This window comes from Zingiber officinale, chromosome 1A (assembly GCF_018446385.1).
Source record: "Zingiber officinale cultivar Zhangliang chromosome 1A, Zo_v1.1, whole genome shotgun sequence".
Classification (NCBI taxonomy): domain Eukaryota; kingdom Viridiplantae; phylum Streptophyta; class Magnoliopsida; order Zingiberales; family Zingiberaceae; genus Zingiber; species Zingiber officinale.
Genome location: NC_055987.1, coordinates 27,643,932 through 27,664,212, shown reverse-complemented (window position 1 = coordinate 27,664,212; position 20,281 = coordinate 27,643,932). Strand labels below are relative to the sequence as shown.

General features: G+C 36.8%; 2 protein-coding genes and 1 long non-coding RNA gene across 3 annotated transcripts; 1 reads left to right on the top strand and 2 right to left on the bottom strand.

Moving 5' to 3' along the window:
- Nucleotides 1–382: 382 nt before the first annotated feature.
- On the bottom strand, nucleotides 383–1,060 carry LOC122001597. The gene is made up of 3 exons (XR_006117407.1): nucleotides 982–1,060; nucleotides 632–819; nucleotides 383–535 (listed from the first exon to the last, which is right to left on the bottom strand). It is a non-coding gene; the product is annotated as an uncharacterized LOC122001597 (long non-coding RNA).
- Nucleotides 1,061–10,159: 9,099 nt separating this feature from the next.
- Nucleotides 10,160–14,136, top strand: LOC122021925 (metal transporter Nramp3-like). Its single transcript, XM_042580109.1, has 13 exons — nucleotides 10,160–10,301; nucleotides 10,724–10,802; nucleotides 10,902–10,942; nucleotides 11,041–11,119; nucleotides 11,203–11,307; nucleotides 11,421–11,530; nucleotides 11,797–11,978; nucleotides 12,053–12,122; nucleotides 12,309–12,482; nucleotides 12,688–12,792; nucleotides 13,105–13,236; nucleotides 13,404–13,499; nucleotides 13,679–14,136. The coding sequence occupies exons 1-13, from the start codon at nucleotides 10,179–10,181 to the stop codon at nucleotides 14,012–14,014; spliced, it is 1,632 nt and encodes a 543-aa protein (XP_042436043.1). The 5' UTR covers nucleotides 10,160–10,178; the 3' UTR covers nucleotides 14,015–14,136.
- Nucleotides 14,137–14,181: 45 nt separating this feature from the next.
- LOC122021932 (LRR receptor-like serine/threonine-protein kinase FLS2) lies at nucleotides 14,182–15,840 on the bottom strand. The gene is made up of 2 exons (XM_042580121.1): nucleotides 14,586–15,840; nucleotides 14,182–14,510 (listed from the first exon to the last, which is right to left on the bottom strand). The coding sequence occupies exons 1-2, from the start codon at nucleotides 15,811–15,813 to the stop codon at nucleotides 14,188–14,190; spliced, it is 1,551 nt and encodes a 516-aa protein (XP_042436055.1). The 5' UTR covers nucleotides 15,814–15,840; the 3' UTR covers nucleotides 14,182–14,187.
- Nucleotides 15,841–20,281: the final 4,441 nt, after the last annotated feature.

The following is a 20,281-nucleotide window of genomic DNA, read 5'->3' as shown; positions in this document are numbered from 1 at the left end:
TTAATTTGAATTGACTCCTTGAGTCTAGTTTGAATTGGACTTAATCCAATAATTAGATCCAATTAAGTTTAACTCAATAAGTCCAATTCGAATTAGACTTAATCCAATAATTCATCATATGAACTCATCTCCAAATCTACTTGTTCTTTGTGTGTGACATAGATTCTCGTAACGTTGGGAATGTACCCAAATCAACATTTAGATACATGAGCAATAAGTGATATCTAGTAAGACATCATTGCTACCCAAGTGACGAGAAAGCAATAACGTTGGGATAATAAGTTTCAGTAATGCTCAGTGTATGGATGAATGCAAAGAATTTGAAAATATAAAAGATATATTCCTTGAAATAGAGATATTTGACCGGATACATAGGTTTGTTTTATATAAATGTAGGAGCTGTGTAACTGGTAGTGTTTGCTGTGTCACAAGTAGAAATATGAAAGTAGTGTACCTTTTTTATTAAAAGAATATGGAAGAAGAAAAGTTGTGCAACTGGAAGAGTAGCAACCATGGCTAATAAAGTGCACACAGCCTGCATTATAGAGACATTATCAAATTAGTATCAGAACCTTGAAAAATCCTCATTATGATGTGTGATTTTCATTCATTTTCTCTTCTGAGTACTCACCACCACAATGATAAAGGGTGCCAAGGAAAAGCTACTACCCAGCTTTGAAACAATTTCAGCAGAAAATCTCCTTCTCTCAACAAAACACAGTATCAGCACAAGCATCCCAACAGCCCACTGCAGAATAAGCTGGCCCAAGGTGCACAAAGCATGGAGACCAATCAATAGTCAATCAGAATGAAAAGGACCTGACATAAAATGCATTCTATGTATCAGGTCCTTCACGTACTAAGAAAATAGTATCTTCTAAGTTGATGCACACAGATGATAAATCTACACTAAGAAAATAGTGTCAATCACTATGATTAATGAATACAACTATTGGAATGGTAGGAAATATTTGTGCTTACCAAGAGAAGAGCAAACACCATGAGGATGAAGAACCTTTTGTAATTTTTTCTTCCTATGCAGTTATTGATCCACTACTAGGAAAGATGAATACTGCATATTACTACAAGATAACAAAACATATAAGGTTGTGAATGGAGAAAACCCTCACCCTGCAATGATGATCAAAGCCATCAACGCATTTGTCACAGACTCTACAATGCTTACTATATTTTAGAACCTGCAATACAAACAGATAGAAATCATTAGAGAAAAACCAAGTTAATATAAAGCACATAAGAACTTTATTTTCTTGAAAAGATTGTGTGGCTCATCGTAAATGAGATCTCTATCACCTTTCTCCCTAATAACCAATATTCTGAATTATCCATCTTTTATGGTTATGCATTTGTCCAAAGGCCATCTGATCAAGCAATCAAAAAAAGTAAATTACTCATCTTACTGTCCTATTCTTTTTAAGACATCCTACCACACCACATGAGAAGCACCCACATTGTTTTGGTTAGCCTAGAAATTTGCAACTTATCACCTCAAATCCCAACGGTGGCATCACTCTGAATTATTGCACAACTTCTCCATCCATAGCAATCCAAACACCAGAACACGAAATGGCGAAGAAATATTACCTTAGTTAAGATGGAAGATTAAAAGTATTGATCAGGAAGAGACCAACAACTTTAGAAGCCTCGAAGTTTTAAATTTTGTCCATGCTGGTTGGCACAGGGAAAAAAAATTCATTCCATCCGCCAACCGGCACACGAAAAAGAACAAAACTACTGGTATGCTCCTATGAACTGCACCACCGCTTGCCGCCTTAACACCTCATGTGTTCCTCTTTGTCGGTTGAAACCTACTATGTCACCTCATTGCCAATTGAAACCCACTGCATCCCCTCACGAGCAGTCTTCTGAACAGCCACCCACCGGATGAGGCCAATAGCTTTGAATGCCTTAAACACATGGTTTTAGATCTTGTTTGTGTCACTTAACATGGCCAATATATATGCTTGGAGAAGATGACTTGTTTCAGAAGCTTTTTAGATCAAAGATACGAAGTGCATTGTTATAAAACTAGATGCACGAACACTTGCTTATACGGTTCTTGAAATAAAATACATTCGTAACCGTCACTAGCCCAAGCTCAATAAGGAAAATTCACGGTAAATGTGCATAGTATACCTCAGATACTGCAGATGATAGGGAAGGTCAGAAGACAGTTTGACGCAAATATTGAGATTGCCCAAGCCAATCCATGGTACTAATCCTGACAGCTCCTCCAAATCGCACTGACTTGATTGTGTCCACCCATCCTTGTTCATCAGCTTGGAACCTTTGAAATGAAAGCTGCATTGGGTACATGGAAAAAACAACAAAAAGGGAGGATAAATGATAGCCACCAACCTAATTGTTCACAAATATCTGTATAAGTTATTAAGGGTGTTCATAGAAGTTGATCCTTTAGCCGTGTCTGTTAGATGGTCAAATCTAGGCGCCAACTCAAAAATGTTGGCGTCCAAGTGTTAGTGTTCAACTACTTCTGATTTTCTTCATCTTTGAATTGTTAAATACATAGGGTATTTATAGGGAATACTCAAGATGTATCTAAATAAATACATGAACCAATATTAAATGACATACATTCATCATCCGAAGAGTCATTCATGAATCCTCCAATATTCATGCTCCAGATGACCATACATTAGATTATAAGTCCAATTAATTTGATTGCAAGGTTGTAAACAGTCCTTGAGGGCTATTGATAGTGATTCCAGTACGTACTGGAAAATAATGGAACAAACCTATGAAACAGCTATCAAGGGATTCACTTCAACTTTCCTAAACCAAAGAAGAAACAGATGGATTACAAAAGAAAACAATTTGCACCATCAAACTGAAACTTATAATAAGCCTTAATAAATTAATGAAAAAAGAATTGTTTAGAAGTTCACTGAGAAACATATGAAAATACAACAAATGCAACTGCAAAAAAAAAATAAAAAACTAGTATCCAATTAACATTTTTTTATACTTTCAGATCAAAAGGTCAAATTTATATACTTTGGTTCATGTTCAAGCAAGAGGATAACAATCTCATCGACAGTTAGTATTTCCTTTTAATATAGAACACTAAAAAGAAGGAATATCAATGATGAAACAAACCTGAAAATGCGAGCTACTGAGGCAGCGAGCAATCTGCTTGAACAAGGTAATCATGCAGCGTTGGAACTCTGTCGTGAGCATCAAAGACCAAATATTACCAAATATTAAGATCACTGACAAACCAAATAATACCTTATTTTTAACAGCTATCTAGAGGATCTGACTTTTTGACTTGAAGCTGGTTCAAAGAAGACAAATCAAATATACAAATACTAAGATGAAAGCATAATGAAGTAGTTAACTTTTTCTACTTTACCTGATTATAAGATCTACAGCTTCTTGCTCAGTATTTTGCTGCACGAGTAATTATTAGAAAAACAAACCCAATAGTGGAACAAAAGCTAGATAAAGAAACTAGATAATTTACACTGACGAACTTTACTGAATAACATATAATATGGTGCTTTGTACTTGCATATTAATCCAGAAAACATCCTTTCACCTAAGTGACAATTTTTCCAAAACATCATCATTCACAAAACATCATCATTCACTAAAAATTTTCACAAGTTTTTAAACTTCAGTGACAACTTTTCTTTGGGGTCAACTGCTCAAGGTCGATCTGGTAACTATGCACTGCATCAAAAAAATTGGCATTAACTATGATTCCACCAAAAAAAACCACCATTCCATGAACTTAAATCTAAATAGAATTATGGCAACTATTATTCCATACCTATTCATAAATATGATCTTGTATGCACTCCGCCAACTCGGACCGAACCTCATCAATTTGTTCACAAGAGTACCCTATTTTTGTGAACTGTGAGCATACACAATTTATGTTAATGGAAAAAATAATCAACACTGATCACTTTGCAATTTTAAATAGTTTATGTCAAATAATTTGAGATAAGCTAAATAATGTTACTATTGATTGCAGCGAATCTCTCTCAATAGTCTCAACTTCTTCAATAATTTCTCTCATAAATCGCATCACAAAAAAACCACATTGTTTCACATCCGGTTGTTGAGGAGCCTATATATAGTAATTAGAGTCAAATTGTTAATGAAAATTATACACATTACAATATATGTTAAACAAAAGTACACATACCTTAACTACTTCCCACTTAACATTTTTCCTACCTTTCCTTCCCTTGGTTGAATTAAACAATTTTAAGGCTCTTCATACGTTAAGAATATTTGTTAAATAAGATTTTTATTATAATAAATATTTACTAAAAGAAATCTGAACTCACATTTCCATTACGTATTTTGAATCATCATCGCGAATGCGGCAACTTAGGGAATCCAGTAGGTAAATAGCATCCTTGTAAGGTTCAATAACACTAAGATTCCAATGGAAACTAGGCAAATACATAGGATTAGATCATAAAATTGAATAAATTATCGAAAGGAAGCAATTGAAAGTGATGTTTTACTTCTTGCTTACCCGACATTACATGGCACTAACACTAGTTGATCTGTTGATGCACTTGTCAGCTTATCTGCTAAAAGAGTTGCCCTTTGATTCAGGGTTTCAAGCTTAACTGATTTGTCTTGTGCCGTTTTTGCCAGATATGGGAGTTTGTGAGGATTCATAAATCTGAATTTCTTTGTCTTGGTATCTTTCACCATCTTTTTATACAGACACCTATCATTGCAAAGAAAAAAAATATTTAGATATTAAATAATAAAATTTAGATACAAAACACTCATAATAAGTTGGAAAAAATAATGATCACTCATAACACTAAGTTATGGATGATGATAGTAACATCCATACATGAGAACTTACTATGAACAGTCTTGCATATTAAACATACCAGAAATGTATACATGCAAATTCTTTTATTTCTTGAGGACAAGCACATTTAAGATACTTAAAAATATACAAGAAAAAAGATATGAGCAAAGTACTTCCTGTCTAGAAGAACAAATGGCAGAAGGCAAACATTAAGGGCCGGTTGAAAATGAATGAGCTATATTTATGTAAAGTGTACCACATCAATTGATATTAGTAAACCTCTCAATAGAAATGATGAACTATTAACTTAATGAGAATAACATGGTATGAGAAAATTACTAGAAGTTGAATTTTTCAAGAGTAAACTTGTTCACACAACAATATTAGTAAACTTCTTGCAGTTCAAATCAGGGATTTTCTGTCTTGCTAGATATTAGAATTTCCCAGCAAACATAAAGCAATGCAATAATTTCCCAGCATAAGTAAAGCAATGCAGTTGCAACTGAGAAAATAATATTTAGATACTAAATAATAAAATTTAGATACAAAACAATCATGTGGATTAAAAAATAATGATCACTCATAATAAGTTGGTGAAATTGTAACAATAAACCATAATAAGTTGCTAAAATTGGGAAGCAAACATGTGATGAAAAAGTTGTTGAAATTGCTTAAATAAACTTACTTACCATATGTAGGCAACGATCAAATTTCCTGAAATTGACTCCAAATGATACAAAGAATTGATGTCCTCAAGGTCAAGAAAAAGTTCACAATCTTCATCAAACACTTCATTATCTAAGCACATTGATATACATTTTCCTCCATCTAGAGCATGCTTCCTGTAACAATATAACATATGTAATGCTCTTGGGACACTTGTTGACAAAGTAGGTTTTGATTTTTTTCGTTCAAACTTCTTCCTTCTAGGCTTCTAATAATTTCAAATATAAACAAGTTAGATAGCTAGGTTGAATAATAATAAAGTGGCAATATAATTAGAAATATAATAATAAAGTGACAATATAATTAGAAATATAATATCTCATATACCTCATCTTGCTTCACAATCTGCTGTTCAGGCCAAGCCACAACAGTTCCTATGGCATCACCAATTACTTCACATTCACTTGGAATTGGATATGGCAAAGGAGCAGATTTGTCCACTGCTTGATCAATGGAGACTCGAATGCAATTCTTGGGAAATGGAATACCATGAAGCATTTTTTCCATGCCATTGAAACAAACAATTGTACCATATGCAGCAATATTTGAGCAAGATTCCAATGTCAATGCAACTGATTGACCCTAAAATATTAAAAAAAAACATGTTGATTATATTTAGTTTATAATGCCCTACTTGGTTCCTCACGAACATATTCATTTGGCCCTACTTGGTCACTTTCATTTTGTGAAATCCCTATCGTAGATCTTTCGCCGTGCCATATCCATGTATGATATGTCATATCTATACCGTTACAATACAGATGTGCCCTGATAGTTTGTATATTTTTCTTCTTTAGATTGCCACATTTTGCACATGGGCAAGATATTCCCATATTCGGATCATTAGTGTTTTCCATTGCAAATTGCAAGAAAGACTCAACTCCATTCTCATATTCACGTGATAGTCTATCCTTTGACATCCAATCTTTGTCCATTCTTTATAACTAATCAATCAACAATGAGCTAATACCTAAAAATATTAACACAAACAATAGTGTGAAACTATAACAAAATATTTAAACAATTAATCAAAATTGTATTTCTACCTGAAAATTTTTGACCATACAGGTTTCTCATCAAAATGCAATCCCAATAGCAAATTTCTCACTTGGGGAGATAACCTAGTTATCTATATTATCCATATGTACATGTTTGTTAGAGTCTACGTATAGGTAGTTAGGTACTTTTGCCTTGGTATAAATTGTAGAGTCATATAATATTGGAGCATTCACCAAAACATATTCTCTATTGAAACATGTTAACCTTTAGTTGAAAAATGAAACCATTCCAGGAAAATGCTTGAATTATAACTTATAATAAGCAACTTTGTTTCTTTAGCACTTGAGAATGTGCAACTTCCTCAAAGGGACATCAACATAAGCAACTCAATGCAATAGTGCATGATGTATTAAATCATACTTAAGCCATTAAGCTCTTAGAAGGCAAGTGACATAAATATAACAATAGTAGTTGATATAAATTCAACAAACTGAGTAGGCACAAGTCACTGCCCAGAATTAAGATGAGATAATGCAGAACACAAGTTTTAGATACAATAAAAATGAGAGATATTCTCTGCGCATTAAGGGTACACAATAAAAATAATAGTAGAATAACACTAGAGATTGATTAATTTCAAGCTGCACATTATACCTGACGACAAAGAAAGGCTGGAATGTGAATAATATCTGCAACTTGGCCAACAGCTTCACACTGAATTTGAGAAAAAAGGATAGCATGTTATATGCTTCATGCTATTTTTAAGGATTAATACCTACTGCCAAAGTCTATAGCTAAACGTTTAAAAATTCCAAATTAAATCATGAGAAAATACAATCGGGGAAAATTGATGTATTAATGAACAAAAAATTAGGCTAGTTCAAAATCTAATTTTCAAAATCTTATTCTAGAGATTGAAAGAAATTGAAGACCTTTCTTTCTTTCCTCTGACTCTCGACTCATTCGAGAGAAGGAAAAAATCGAAGGGTTTCGAGGAGTTGGAGAATAGAGATTAGGAAGAGATTGAGAAAATGTTTAGGGACCCTCTAATGCGTGGAGGAGATTGTCATGAGGGTTTGGAGGAGTTGGTAGAGAGGAGAAGTTCAGCGAGAAGTGTGGAGAGTTGGAGGAGAGAGGCGCTCAGGAGAGAGAGGAGAGAGAGGAGAAGGCACTCGTGGAGAGTGGAGAGAGTTAGGGAGTGGGTTGAGGGTTTAGAGTTTAGCAAAGCGAGGGCTGCGAATTTATTTTAAGTGAGTTTAGGGGAAACATACACAACACTTTAAAAAACGTTTTTTAAAAAAATGTTGTCTTTGACCATAAACAACAATACTAAAGACAACACTTCATTAAAAACCGTTGTCTTTAGTAAAAAGTAAATACCATAGACAACGCTTTTCACTAAAAGCGTTGTAAAACAAAGAACGACAACGTTTTTATTAAAAAGCGTTGTCTATTGGGTGTTGTTGAATGTAAAAATTCTTGTAGTGTATCTTGTATGACTTACTCCTTATTTCCTTGATATCTAGATTGATCAATGAGGCATAGACCGTGTCATCCTCTTATCAACCTTTATGTTTCTTGATCTCTAAGTAGACACACTCAATCAAATAAGCTCAATATCTCATATTGACTTATTTGAGCGTGGTCATGTTTTCTTGTGTCCTACTAATTAAGGGGTCAATAGATATCGCTTCCATCATATGCAAGGGATAGATCCCATCTACATCACTCATATCCCTCCGCATAATTCATTGTATACCCAGTGATCGATTTTATTGTCCATCTTGTTACAAGTGACGTTTGCCGATACCAAAGTATACAACTTCTTATGTAGGGAACTGTAGTGACTTCAGGTTTAAGGACTATTCATACCAATAGTCACATGAGAATGTTTATGACACTCATATAATGATCCATGAAATATTCTCATAGCGGGGCATTCAATATATATTCTCTAATATATACCTATGTGTCAACCTGATATCTCATACTCATGACTTGTGAGATTAAGTCATCCGTTAACATACATGCTAGTCTCAACGCATTAATATTGTCCTTGTAATTAATGTTTGACTAGAAATAGTTAAGAGTAGTATTCCATGTATATGTATAATATCTCACTATCAATTCAACCAATTAATATATTGTAGATAAAAATTTACTATCCAAGGACGTTATTATACCTATTCAATCGGCACTGAATTTAAACAAATATAATAATCAATTTTATCTTTTATTAATAATGAAATAAGATTAAAAATGGAATCTTTTATAATTATTAGTACTAATCCTAACACCAATGTTCTAAGCTAGTAAGTTAAGCTAGTAAGTTGGAGTGTCTGTTGAGGCGTCCAGGTGATCTTCTATTCTTTGAAGATGTGCCCTTTTTTTCTTAGAGTAATTCAAGTGTTCGACTTCTTTAAGATATTAGTTAACTCTTTCCCTCTTCATGAGTTGACACTTGGATGCACAGTTGGTTCGACTCCCTTCTTTGTCACGCACCTCTTAATCCGAAGTACAGGAAGCTCTTTCTTCCACGCTCGTTACTTTCGGACTAATTAATCGAACGATGCTTTAGGATAGGGCGACACAGTGCCATTGAGAGGTACAGACCTTGACCGAGTCCCAGTTGATCCATTCACTCTGCGAAACGTGCATTTTGGAAAAACTAAAATGGTGAAAAGTAGGTTAACATCGGCTCTGCGCCGTCCATCCAGTTCTTATCCATCGCCTCTTTAAACCAACCCAGCGACTGATGGCTCTCGTGTCTTGACCTACGTTAGTTTCCACCGTGCAAACGTCTTACAGTTTGACTTTTAGATCAAATCGTGCTCTAGCTCCAGTTTAGTTGCCTGGATTTCCAACGCACTTTAGTTCTGAACCACTGAATTGGACTTTTCTCAGCGGAGTCAACTAATTTATTAAGAGCATCCTTCAAATATTGACACGTGATTGAATTGCACTTTAGTTCTGGTTCTCACGAATTGGAACAGTTTGTATCTGCATAAATTTATTGTAATACGGCTTGAAATTAATTCTCAATCGTTAACCAGCGCATATACTTCAAAAGCTTTGGAACATCCCTTCAACCTCACGCTCCAAGAACCCCAGGTTTCTTTGTTCTTACCCTCTTTCTTGATCTCAAACGAGTTACAATAAAAAAAACAACACTTCTTTTAATCTGCTTCACTCGTTCCTACGATTATGCCGCCATAAAAGAAATTGTGATTCTTCTGCAGACGCTTCGTCTCTTTGATTCCATAAAAATCAAACCTTTGTGCATTGTCGTTGAATGTTATAAGGTTCTCCTGCTTTAGATTATGGAACACACTTCTCGGCATGAATTGTTTTATCTTTGTTTTTCCAAACTAGCTACTACATCCTTTGCGTTGTTTATGGGAAGGATATCTCATCTGAGGAATGTGCTATATTTGTTTTATTCTGGCCTCTTATATTTATATGGAGCGGCACTCGATTCATTATTCTGTGGCCTGACAGCCGTTCTTTTGAAAAAGCTGTGTTAACTAATCAGATGGAAGTTATTCTTTGAATTGGATTGAGAGCTGGGCTCTTTATATATTGATGCATTGTATAGTTGTGTTCTCAGTCTGTTTCTTCTTCACAGATGAGGATAAGTAGCTCCAGGCCATCCCAATTTATCACGAGCAATGAAAATGGTGGTATATCTCGCGGTAATAGCTTGCCTCTCATCGAGAACATTGAGGTGGATCAGATCATTGTTCCTGAGGTATAGCTTTGTTTACTGAGAGAAATTATTTCAATTAGTTTGTTCAAGTATCTCCTCGTCACTAGTTCTTATCTTCATATAGTTCAACAAAGAATAAGATGCATCTACCCGACCCCGACATACAATTGGGACTAACATGGGTGTTGATATCGTTTAATTTTGGAGAATTTCAGTTGATTTCACTAGGCTTGTTTGATAATACTTTTTAGTTTATGAATCAAGTCTTTGTATATTTAAATACCACCTTTCATCAAATCACTACAATTAAGAATGAACGGGTAAAGAAGAAAAGTCATGGTTCTAGCATAGTGCCCTTATTGAAAACCTTCACAAAATAGTCCTCTGTTTATAGAAGTTTTTCCCTTTTCGATCAAACTATGATTATGGATGATTGGTGTAACTTCTGCATGGTCGTTTTCTAGAGGAAAGATTGGAAAGTTCTGTTTGCGTATATGGGCCCAGGATTCCTTGTTTCTATTGCATATATTGATCCTGGAAACTGTAAGTTCTTTCGGTTTTGTTTGTTACTATTTTCTCTATAGTCTTTGCAGTCCATCATATTCCAGGCTGACATATTTACAGTTGTTTTGTGATATATAGTTGAGACAGATTTACAGGCAGGTGCACAGTTCAAGTATGAGGTGCATATATTCCCCAGTTGATATAACTTATTGCTATTTTTCAGTGATTAGTAACTTTGTTGATTCACTGAAGTAAGTCTTTTTCATCTATTGTCCAGTTACTTTGGATCATACTTTTGGCTTCCTGTTCTGCCTTAGTCATTCAGTCACTTGCAGCCAAGCTAGGAGTTGTGACAGGTCTATCTCTTACAGATAGACATAGTTTCCTTGTTGTTCTTGCCTCAATATCTCTCAAATTTCAAAGAAACCTCCACTTGCAGGGAAACATTTAGCTGAGCATTGTAGAGCTGAATACACGAGGGTTCCTAACTTTATCCTGTGGCTTCTGGCTGAAATCGCAGTTGTTGCATGTGATATTCCTGAAGGTATCAACACTTCCAGCCTAATTCTCTGTTTTTACCTCAAGTATCATGCAACTAAAGTAATCTTATAGATCATCTTATAGAAGGAACAGGCCTCACTCCATTGTTCTTTGCAGTTATTGGAACAGCTTTTGCTTTGAATATGCTCTTCAAAATACCTGTATGGTGTGGTGTTCTTATCACAGGGTTGAGTACTTTGCTGCTGCTATATTTACAACAATATGGGGTAAGATGAGCTTCGCAATTGCACTAATATTCTTTAGCAGTTGTTTTACTCATAATTACGAACCTAATTGTTATAATCAGTGGATTGTCTACTGTTCACCTCAAAAATTTTATAAGAAAAACTTCTTAATGATGATTATAGTCAATTAGTGTTGTCATTTTGATTTTAGAAAGCAGCAGAATAACTACACTTACAAATGAACATGTATTTCCCTTGAACTTGTACTTTCACACTTTTACTCTATATACCTCAAAAACATTTTGCAGGTAAGGAAACTCGAATTATTTATAGCTTTTCTGGTACTCACGATGGCTGGTTGTTTCTTTTCTGAACTTGCCTATGCAAAGCCAAATTCTTCAGAAGTTTTTAAGGGACTCTTTGTCCCCCAGCTTAAAGGAAATGGTTCCACAGGTCTAGCTATCTCATTACTTGGTGCAATGGTGATGCCGTAAGTTTCTCTTTTACTAAACAAGAAGGTTTATCATATATGTTTGAGGTCTCATCATATGTGATTCAATGCAGGCACAACCTCTTCCTTCATTCAGCATTGGTGCTCTCCAGGAAAATACCACGCTCAGCTCGGGGCATCAAGGTGAATACTGTCTTTGTCTTCAATCTATTATTCTTCTATTTCCATCGACTATTCTTTTAGTTTCACATTTTGTACAAGTAGTAGAAGAAACTTCATTTTTCAAGGAATTGTTGTTTTAGCTATCATAGATATTTATCAGAATTCTCAAGTATGTCGTCAACCACTTATCATGTTTCTCTTCTATAGGAGGCATGCAGGTTTTACACCATTGAAAGTGCATTTGCTCTTGCAGTGGCCTTTCTCATTAATGTGTCTGTTATATCTGTGAGCGGTGCTGTTTGTAGCTCTGATAATCTAAACCCTGAAGATCAGCAAAACTGCAGTGACCTTGACCTCAATAAAGCATCATTTCTCCTGAAGGTATACATGACTAGCACGGTTTTAGAATGTGTAATGAGCACCAGTTCTTTGTTATTCTGAGCATAAAGATGCATATTTGTCCATTGAATTGGAATATCTCAAGCTTGAATTGTGACCTAGTGTTGTCTGCCTCATGCTAGAGGTGATTCTTTAGCTGTGATTTTTGCACGATAAGCTGACTACAGATTTACTTTTTCTCATCAAGAATGTTCTCGGAAACTGGAGTTCCAAGCTGTTTGCAATAGCTTTATTAGCATCAGGCCAGAGTTCGACTATAACAGGAACATATGCTGGACAATATGTTATGCAGGTTATCACTCTCGTATTATTTATCTTTTTGAAGAAAATTTTTTACTCTCAGTTTCCTTTCATCAGAATGAAGGGAAAACAAAGATCTCAAGGAGTATTTTTGTTGAATTTCTCTGCTACAATCTTCCTGAATAGTTTGTTCTCCTGGCACACAACTTATTGGCATTACATTTTCCCCTCTTCTGTTTTACTTAAAGAAATTCATGATCATATGTCTCCAATTTTCAGTTGGTGTTTTCCATATGCCTATGAATTCTAGCTATGTATCTGATTAGTATTGAAGCATTAAATGGAATTTGTTTTCCTTTTCCAGGGATTTCTTGATCTGCGGATCTCACCATGGTTAAGGAACCTTTTGACCCGATCCTTAGCGATTGTGCCAAGTCTCATAGTTGCATTAATTGGTGGATCTGCAGCAGCTGGAAAGCTGATTATTATATCGTCGGTATATGAACTACTTACTATCTTTTCCATGATGATTAAACTTAACAAAATCTTTATGCAACTACAAAATCCCTTTCTGGAGTTAAAATGTTGCCTCCTGTAACCTTGATCTTTCTGTTAGATCATTTAACTTATGTCCTGATCAAGCTAACAGTCATTTTTATGCAGATGATTTTATCATTTGAGCTTCCTTTTGCTCTCGTCCCACTTCTGAAGTTCACGAGCAGTAAGACCAAGATGGGTTCATATTCCAATTCTATTGCGGTAGGTTTTCACAGAATTCCTTACCGAGACAATTGTCAACCGAGATGGTGATCGTAGTTCTAGTAAAACCTTGTTCATCTACAAGATTAATTAGATTTTGTGTCCAAAGAAAAACTCTTCTAGATACTTGGACAATCCCTGCTCATCTATAAGATTACTCTCGTACACTGTTCCTGCAGGTTGCATCCGTGACATGGCTAATAAGCTCACTGATTGTAGTCATCAATAGCTACTATCTCGTCACTGGCTTTGTCAGTTTGCTTTTGCACAGCGGCCTGCCAACAGCATCCATTGTATTTGCCGGAGTTTTTGGGTTCTCAGGCATGCTCGTTTACATGGCCGCAATATTGTACTTGGTATTCAGGAGAAATCGGAACTCGACTCAGCCATTGTTGCAAGACGATTCTGAATTCGGTCGAAGCTGCGATGCCAACAGCTCGTTGTATGATTTGCCGCGGGAGGACATCGCAAGTATGCAACTCCCACAGGAGAGATCCACACAGGAACATGCCTAGTCGACTTCCAGTTCCTGCCATTAAGCAGCAAATTAACAGCAGGGAGGAAACATATTTGTAGTTTGTCTGCTCGAGTCTATCAAGTGATAGTTTATTAAGAGTAATAATGCATTGACATGGTCAGTAATTGCAAACTTTTACAATATTCTTATGAAAAAATTAGGCGGTTGCACTTAGTAATGCTTGTGTGATCGTGATCTTGTTTGCTTGTGAATTTCTTGATCAACAGCACAGGCCTTACGAAGGAGGCGACAGACATGGCTCATAGTTGACGACGATGCGTCGGCAGCGGCTTCTAATGCAACGCTGATGATCTGTCTGATTTGCTCAAGCGCAGTAGCTGTAGGCTTCATCTTCTCGTCGATCAGTTTCTTCACCTGCGCAGGGAACTGCACCTTCACCCATTCGATCAACCCTGTTTCCCCTGCTTCAAAAATTTCCCGAGGCCGCTTGTTGGCTATCAACTCCAAAACAAACAATCCGAGCCTCCGCACCTCTGAAATCACTCGATCGGTTGTTAATCAGATACTAAAGAAATCAGGATTATGTTGCAATAACTTAGCGGACTTACTCTTTGATTCAGAATCTGAATTCCCAACTCTGACTTTAGAGATGAGAGGCTCGATCTCCCTTGTCAGCGATATGCTTCTGGTTCTAATATCGTACCCAACACGAGGCCAGTGCTCTTCCAGGAAGCAGACGCCATCGACGACGCCCATCAACACCTTGAGTCTCTGCTTCCACGGCGGCGATTGCAGAAGCAGCCATTCGTCAACGCTGCAAATGTGGGCCATTTGGACGACAACGGCGAGTAACTCCCTCTCATTGCACCACCCGATCACCTTTGCCAAGTTCCGGTGCCTCAGCCGCAGGAGACTCCTGCAGTCTTCCTCGAATGCTTTGCGAAAAGCCTTGGAAAATCTGCCTCTCTGCACGTGAACCTCGATCTGAAGTCCGTTCCTCAGTCTCCCGACGTACAGATCCTCCTTCTCTCCCTTTCGAATCAAATTGCTCTCCCCGAATCCACGAGTCGCTTCCCACAGCGCCTCCGTGGTGAATTGATAGCGATCGCCTTTGCGTCGACGGACGAGTACGCAAACGATGCAGAGCAGGAAGAAAATACAGGCCAGAACTCCTGTGAGTAGCAGGACAGTGGCGGTGATCTCGGAGCTATGGCGGTGGTCTTCCTGCCGGAGCCCGGAATGAATGAAGCTGGAAGAATTAAACAGTCGGAAAAACGGGGCGCAGTCCGAACCGCACTCGGAGAAGTGATTGTAGGAGAGGTTGAGAGAGGAGAGATTGTGGAGGTTGGATAATAAGTCGACCGGGACGTCGCCGGCGAGTGTGTTGTCGCTGAGGTCGAGGGAGAGGATATGCGTGCATAGAAGGATGGCGGATGGGAAGGCGCCAGCGAGGGAGTTGTTGGCGAGGTCGATGGCGAGGACAGAGGAAGGGCAATAGGCCCAGAAGAAGGCGAAGGAGAGGTAGAGTGGCGCGAGGTTGGGGCGGGAGCGGAGGTCGATTCTGGGGAAGGAGCGATTGCAGTCAGGATTGCGGGACTCGACGCAGAGGTGACGTGCGACGACGGTGGACTTGTAGATGTTGGGAAGGTCGGCAGAGTGGTTGCAGTAGCGGAGGGAGGGGTCGCGGGCGCAGTTGGCAGCGACGGTGGCAGCGAAGTCCGGCGGCGGAGGGCGGTTGAGTTCTTCGATGAGGGAGGAAGGGGAAGTTGTGAGGATGGTGAACGAGAGGAGGAGGAAGCAAAAGAAGGTTAGCAGAAGAGGAGACGCGGAAGCCATGGCCGGAGACAGCGAGAGAGAGTAGCGGTTGTTTAGTTCACATTGAAACAGATTGAGTATTTGCGGTTGCATGCGGCGGTTATTATTATTATTATTATTATTATTATTATTATTATTATTATTATTTGAATTTGTAGTATTTGAAAATAATAACTCTAAATTTTTGTTCTATCAAATAAATTAATAAGTCGTCATCAAAGAAATAAAAATAATTTAAATTAAAAGTATTTGGTGCCGGCCAGCCGTAATAATGGCTGAGTCAAAGTCCAACCAATATTGCTATCATATATTATTTAATTAACTCGGAAATAATCCAATGAAACACAACCATTGCGGACTCATTAATAATTGACTCCTCGAGGATTTAATACCTCAACTTGCATGAGAATTTAAATATCATCCATGTCACTACGGATGCTGAATTAATTAAAAATGATAAATTTATGAAAATAGTATGTGATATATACTTTTGGAGAAAAAATTTTCAATCCGATGATTTATTTTTTTAATCTAATTTAAGGGAAGGACTACGAAGAACGTCGGCTACAATTAAATATTATTCGAATGATCACGTACGACAACGTAATGAAGCATTGACTGGGGATGTGTCCGTTAGGAACGGTACAGTAAGTAATACATGAGATATTGTTGTCATAAAATTTGAGTTTGAATTTTAGCAAAATAAAGGTAATGTCTCTCTTATATATTAGTCATTATTCTAAAGATTAATAGCCCTTGTAATTTATCTTTTCTGTGTTGATCCTGAGACAGGTTGGCGGGGGGTACTAGGAGTGAGTGTATTTATCTTTTGCCACCATATTTACTATTGCTTTCCCCTTAGGACAGTCTAGTGACTAGCGCATGAGGTGTTACCACCATGAGGTCTGGGTTTGAATATTGGCAAAGCTGAGATAAATGTCTCCTTTTTGTGTTAGTTGTTATTCGAAAGGCTAGTAGCCGTCCGTGATTTGCCTCCTCCATATTGGCCCTGGAATGGGTTGGCGGGGGGCGCTGGAGACGAGTGTATTCGTCTTTTGCCACCATGTTTACTATTGCTCTCCCCTCGGGACAATCTAGTGGTTAGCACATGAGGTGTTGTCACCATAAGGTCTGGGATTCGAATCTCAAGAAAGCTGAGGTAAATACCTCCCTTATGTACTAGTCACTATTCCAAAGGCTAGTAGTTGCCCATGATTTACCTCTTCCGTGTTGGCCCTGGTATTGGAATATATATTAAAAGTCTAGTTTTTTGTATAAACATTTATTTAGAAATAAGAATCACATTGGTCAAATGTCTACATTTATAAGATGTAGATGTTCATTTAATTTATATTGTAGATAACATAGTGTGTGATGTTACACAGAATATCATGTTGTCAGTTCCTTATAAATTATAAATAGTAGCTCACGACCAAGATAGATAGGGACAAACCATTGGAACGGTCGTAGTGTAATTTGGTATTAGTTTATCTTGACTATAAAATTACACTAGTACATTATGAGTGTATTAAGCAGAATCATTTGAGGTTGTTCTTTTTATACTAACTGTATAAAAGAACAAGACCTCTGTTATTATGGAAGTGTGTGCTCTTAATCCCGATATAATAACAAGTATATATACTTAGTATTTATTTTTTTAATTTATCAATGGGTGAGATTTAGTTCGTTAAATCAAAAGCCCGATAAGTTGGGAAATAATATTATTTATATGTTATGCTGTTGATTATAGAAGGAAACTGTGTCCTAGTAATCTAGGATGATGATGCCCCCTTGAGGAGCTTATAAGGATTGTCATGTAAACCCTGCAGGTGGACCTAGTCCGGCATGACAATAAAGTTGAGTGGTACTACTCTTGGAGCTAGATATTAATAAGTGAATTGTTAGTAACTCATTCAATTAATGGGCATTCAATATCTTAAACACAGGGAGATTAACGCACTTATGATAAGAAGGAGCTCATAATGTAATATGAGATTGTTGCGGTAGTTCAATAATAACTCTTTAGTGGTATGAGTTATTATTGATGAATTTGAGTTGGGTGTTCGGGTCAAACACGGGAAGTTCAAACTCATCGGGAGACCAAAACCAATTCCTCCTCTTGGTCCCTATTGTAGCCTCTTATATGAAGTCTTATATTCACCTCTAGCCCACTTCTTACCCAAGTAATGGGTCGGCCAAGCCTTACTTACAAGGGGTCGCCCAAGCATTATTTGGAGCCAAGAGGTAGTCGACCCAAGCATATCTTGGTGTCCAAGATGTGGCCGACCACATAGGAATAGAAAAGGAAGTTTTAATTTTATTTAAAATATTTCCTTTATAGTCATCTATAAAAGGATTTAAAAGAAAGATTTTAATCATAAAACTTTCCTTTTTTAGTTTGGTCACAAAAGGAAATAAAAAGAGAATTTTAATTTTGTTAAAAACTTTCCTTTTATGATGTTTCCGTTTTAAAAGAAAGTTTTAAATTTTAAAATCTTTCCTTTTATAGTTTTCTACAAAAGATTAAAAGAGATATTTGAAATATTTCTTTTTTTAGTTATCTATGATATTTAAAAGAAAATTTTTATTTTTAAACTTTCATTTTTTTGTAACGATGATATAAAAGAAGTTTTATTTTAAATCTTTTCTTTTATAGACATCCACAAAAGGATTTAAAAGAGAAGATTTTAATTTTATAAAACATGTCATTTATAGCTAACCACAAAAGGGATTTTAAAAGAGAGATTTTAATTTTTTGTTTAAAATCTTTACTTGTTTGATGCACAAGTGGTGGCCGACCATGTAAAGGAATAAAAGGAAGTTTTAATTTTTTATTTTAAAACTTTCATTTTTTGGATTCACCAAGGATTATAAAAGAGAGGGAGAGGGTGCCTCATTGAGAACAACCTAAGCCTTGCATCCTCTCTATTGTGGTCGAAACTCCTCTCTTCTATTCCCTTGGTGGTTGGTCTTCTTCTTTCTCTCTTCTCCTTTTGTTTTCTCTCTTAGAGGTCGGCGACATCAAGTTTGGTTTTCTTTTAGTGACCAGTTGCTTGAAGGAGAAGAAGAAGAGAAGGAAATTCTCTTGTCTAGCATCCCTTGGAGTTTGGTTGGTGGTCGAAACTTGGAAGCAAAAGGAAAGGCTTTGATGGATTTCATCTTGGTAGACCGTCGCCTACACGACGTCCAAGAGAAGGAGAAGAATACAATAGAAGATCAAGAGGTCTATAAGTTACAAAAGGTATAACTAATTATTTGTTTCCGCATCATAACTAGTTTATCCTTTTGTATAGATCTTGAAAAACCAAACACAAGAAGCTATCGGTTTTAGGTTATTGTTTTGTTATCGATTTTATTTTTCGATTTCATGTTTCGATGTTGTGCTTCTATTGAGATCTCTGTAGTTAAACCTAGTTTACTGTAAGAAGTTAAATATCTGATTTCTTTGAAAGGCTTTGTCTAGGAAGTGGTGGATGATCTCATACCCAAGAAGGTCTAGTATCTTGCCATGTTTAACCTGGAAGCCGATCTTTGAAATAGATATTTAATTAACTTCTGTAATATGGTTTAACTTATGAAGAACACATCGGTTAAACTTGGAGTAAAAATGTTAAGTATCGTTTCCAATCCAAGTTTACTTCTGAAGGATAATTTGGATTAATAATGTTAAGTATCGTTTGCAATCCAAATTTAACTTCAGTAGAACACATGAGTAACTAGGATAGTGTTATACTTGTACAAATTTTTATACAGGCGAATTAGAACGGTATTCCGAGTAGCAACCAACACCTGGGACGGGGGAACGTTGGGTGCGAGCGTATTCGCTTTTGCCAACATGTTTACTCTAGAGGTCATCCCCTTGGGATGGTCTAGTGGCTAGCACATAATGTGTTGCCATCATTAGTTCTGGGGTTTAAGTTTCGACAAAGTCGAGGTTATTCCAAATGCTAGTAATCGCCCCGTGATTTATCTCCTTCGTGTTAGTCCTAGGATGTGTTGATGGGGACACTAGGGGCGAGCGTATTCGCCTTTTGTCACATGTTTATTTTAGAGGTGTTTTCTTGAGCGGTGTGGTAGTTCAGGCTGGGGTGTTACCATATGAGATCTTGGGGTTAAAATTGGATATGTCTGATCATGTGCTCTCTCATATCTTGACCACTTACACTAATGGCTAGTAGCCATATGTGATTTTTATATTGGCCTAGGGATGGATTAGCAGAGGTGCTGGGTGGGCGAATCGTCTTTTGCCCCATGTTTACTTGTGGCAAGATGGTTACTTGTGGCAAGATGGGAGGGAAGGGGAAGAGAGGAAGGGAGTGGTCTGCACTGACCGGATGATGTGTCAGTAATTGAAAATTGAGGAAAATTAACGGAGTAAATTGTAAAAATATTTTCAAACAAATAATTCGCACTCTTTCCCAATTTATTAAAATTATAGGTAAAATGGATTTCTCCCAAGACCCAAGTGCGATATATATCGTTTTATCTC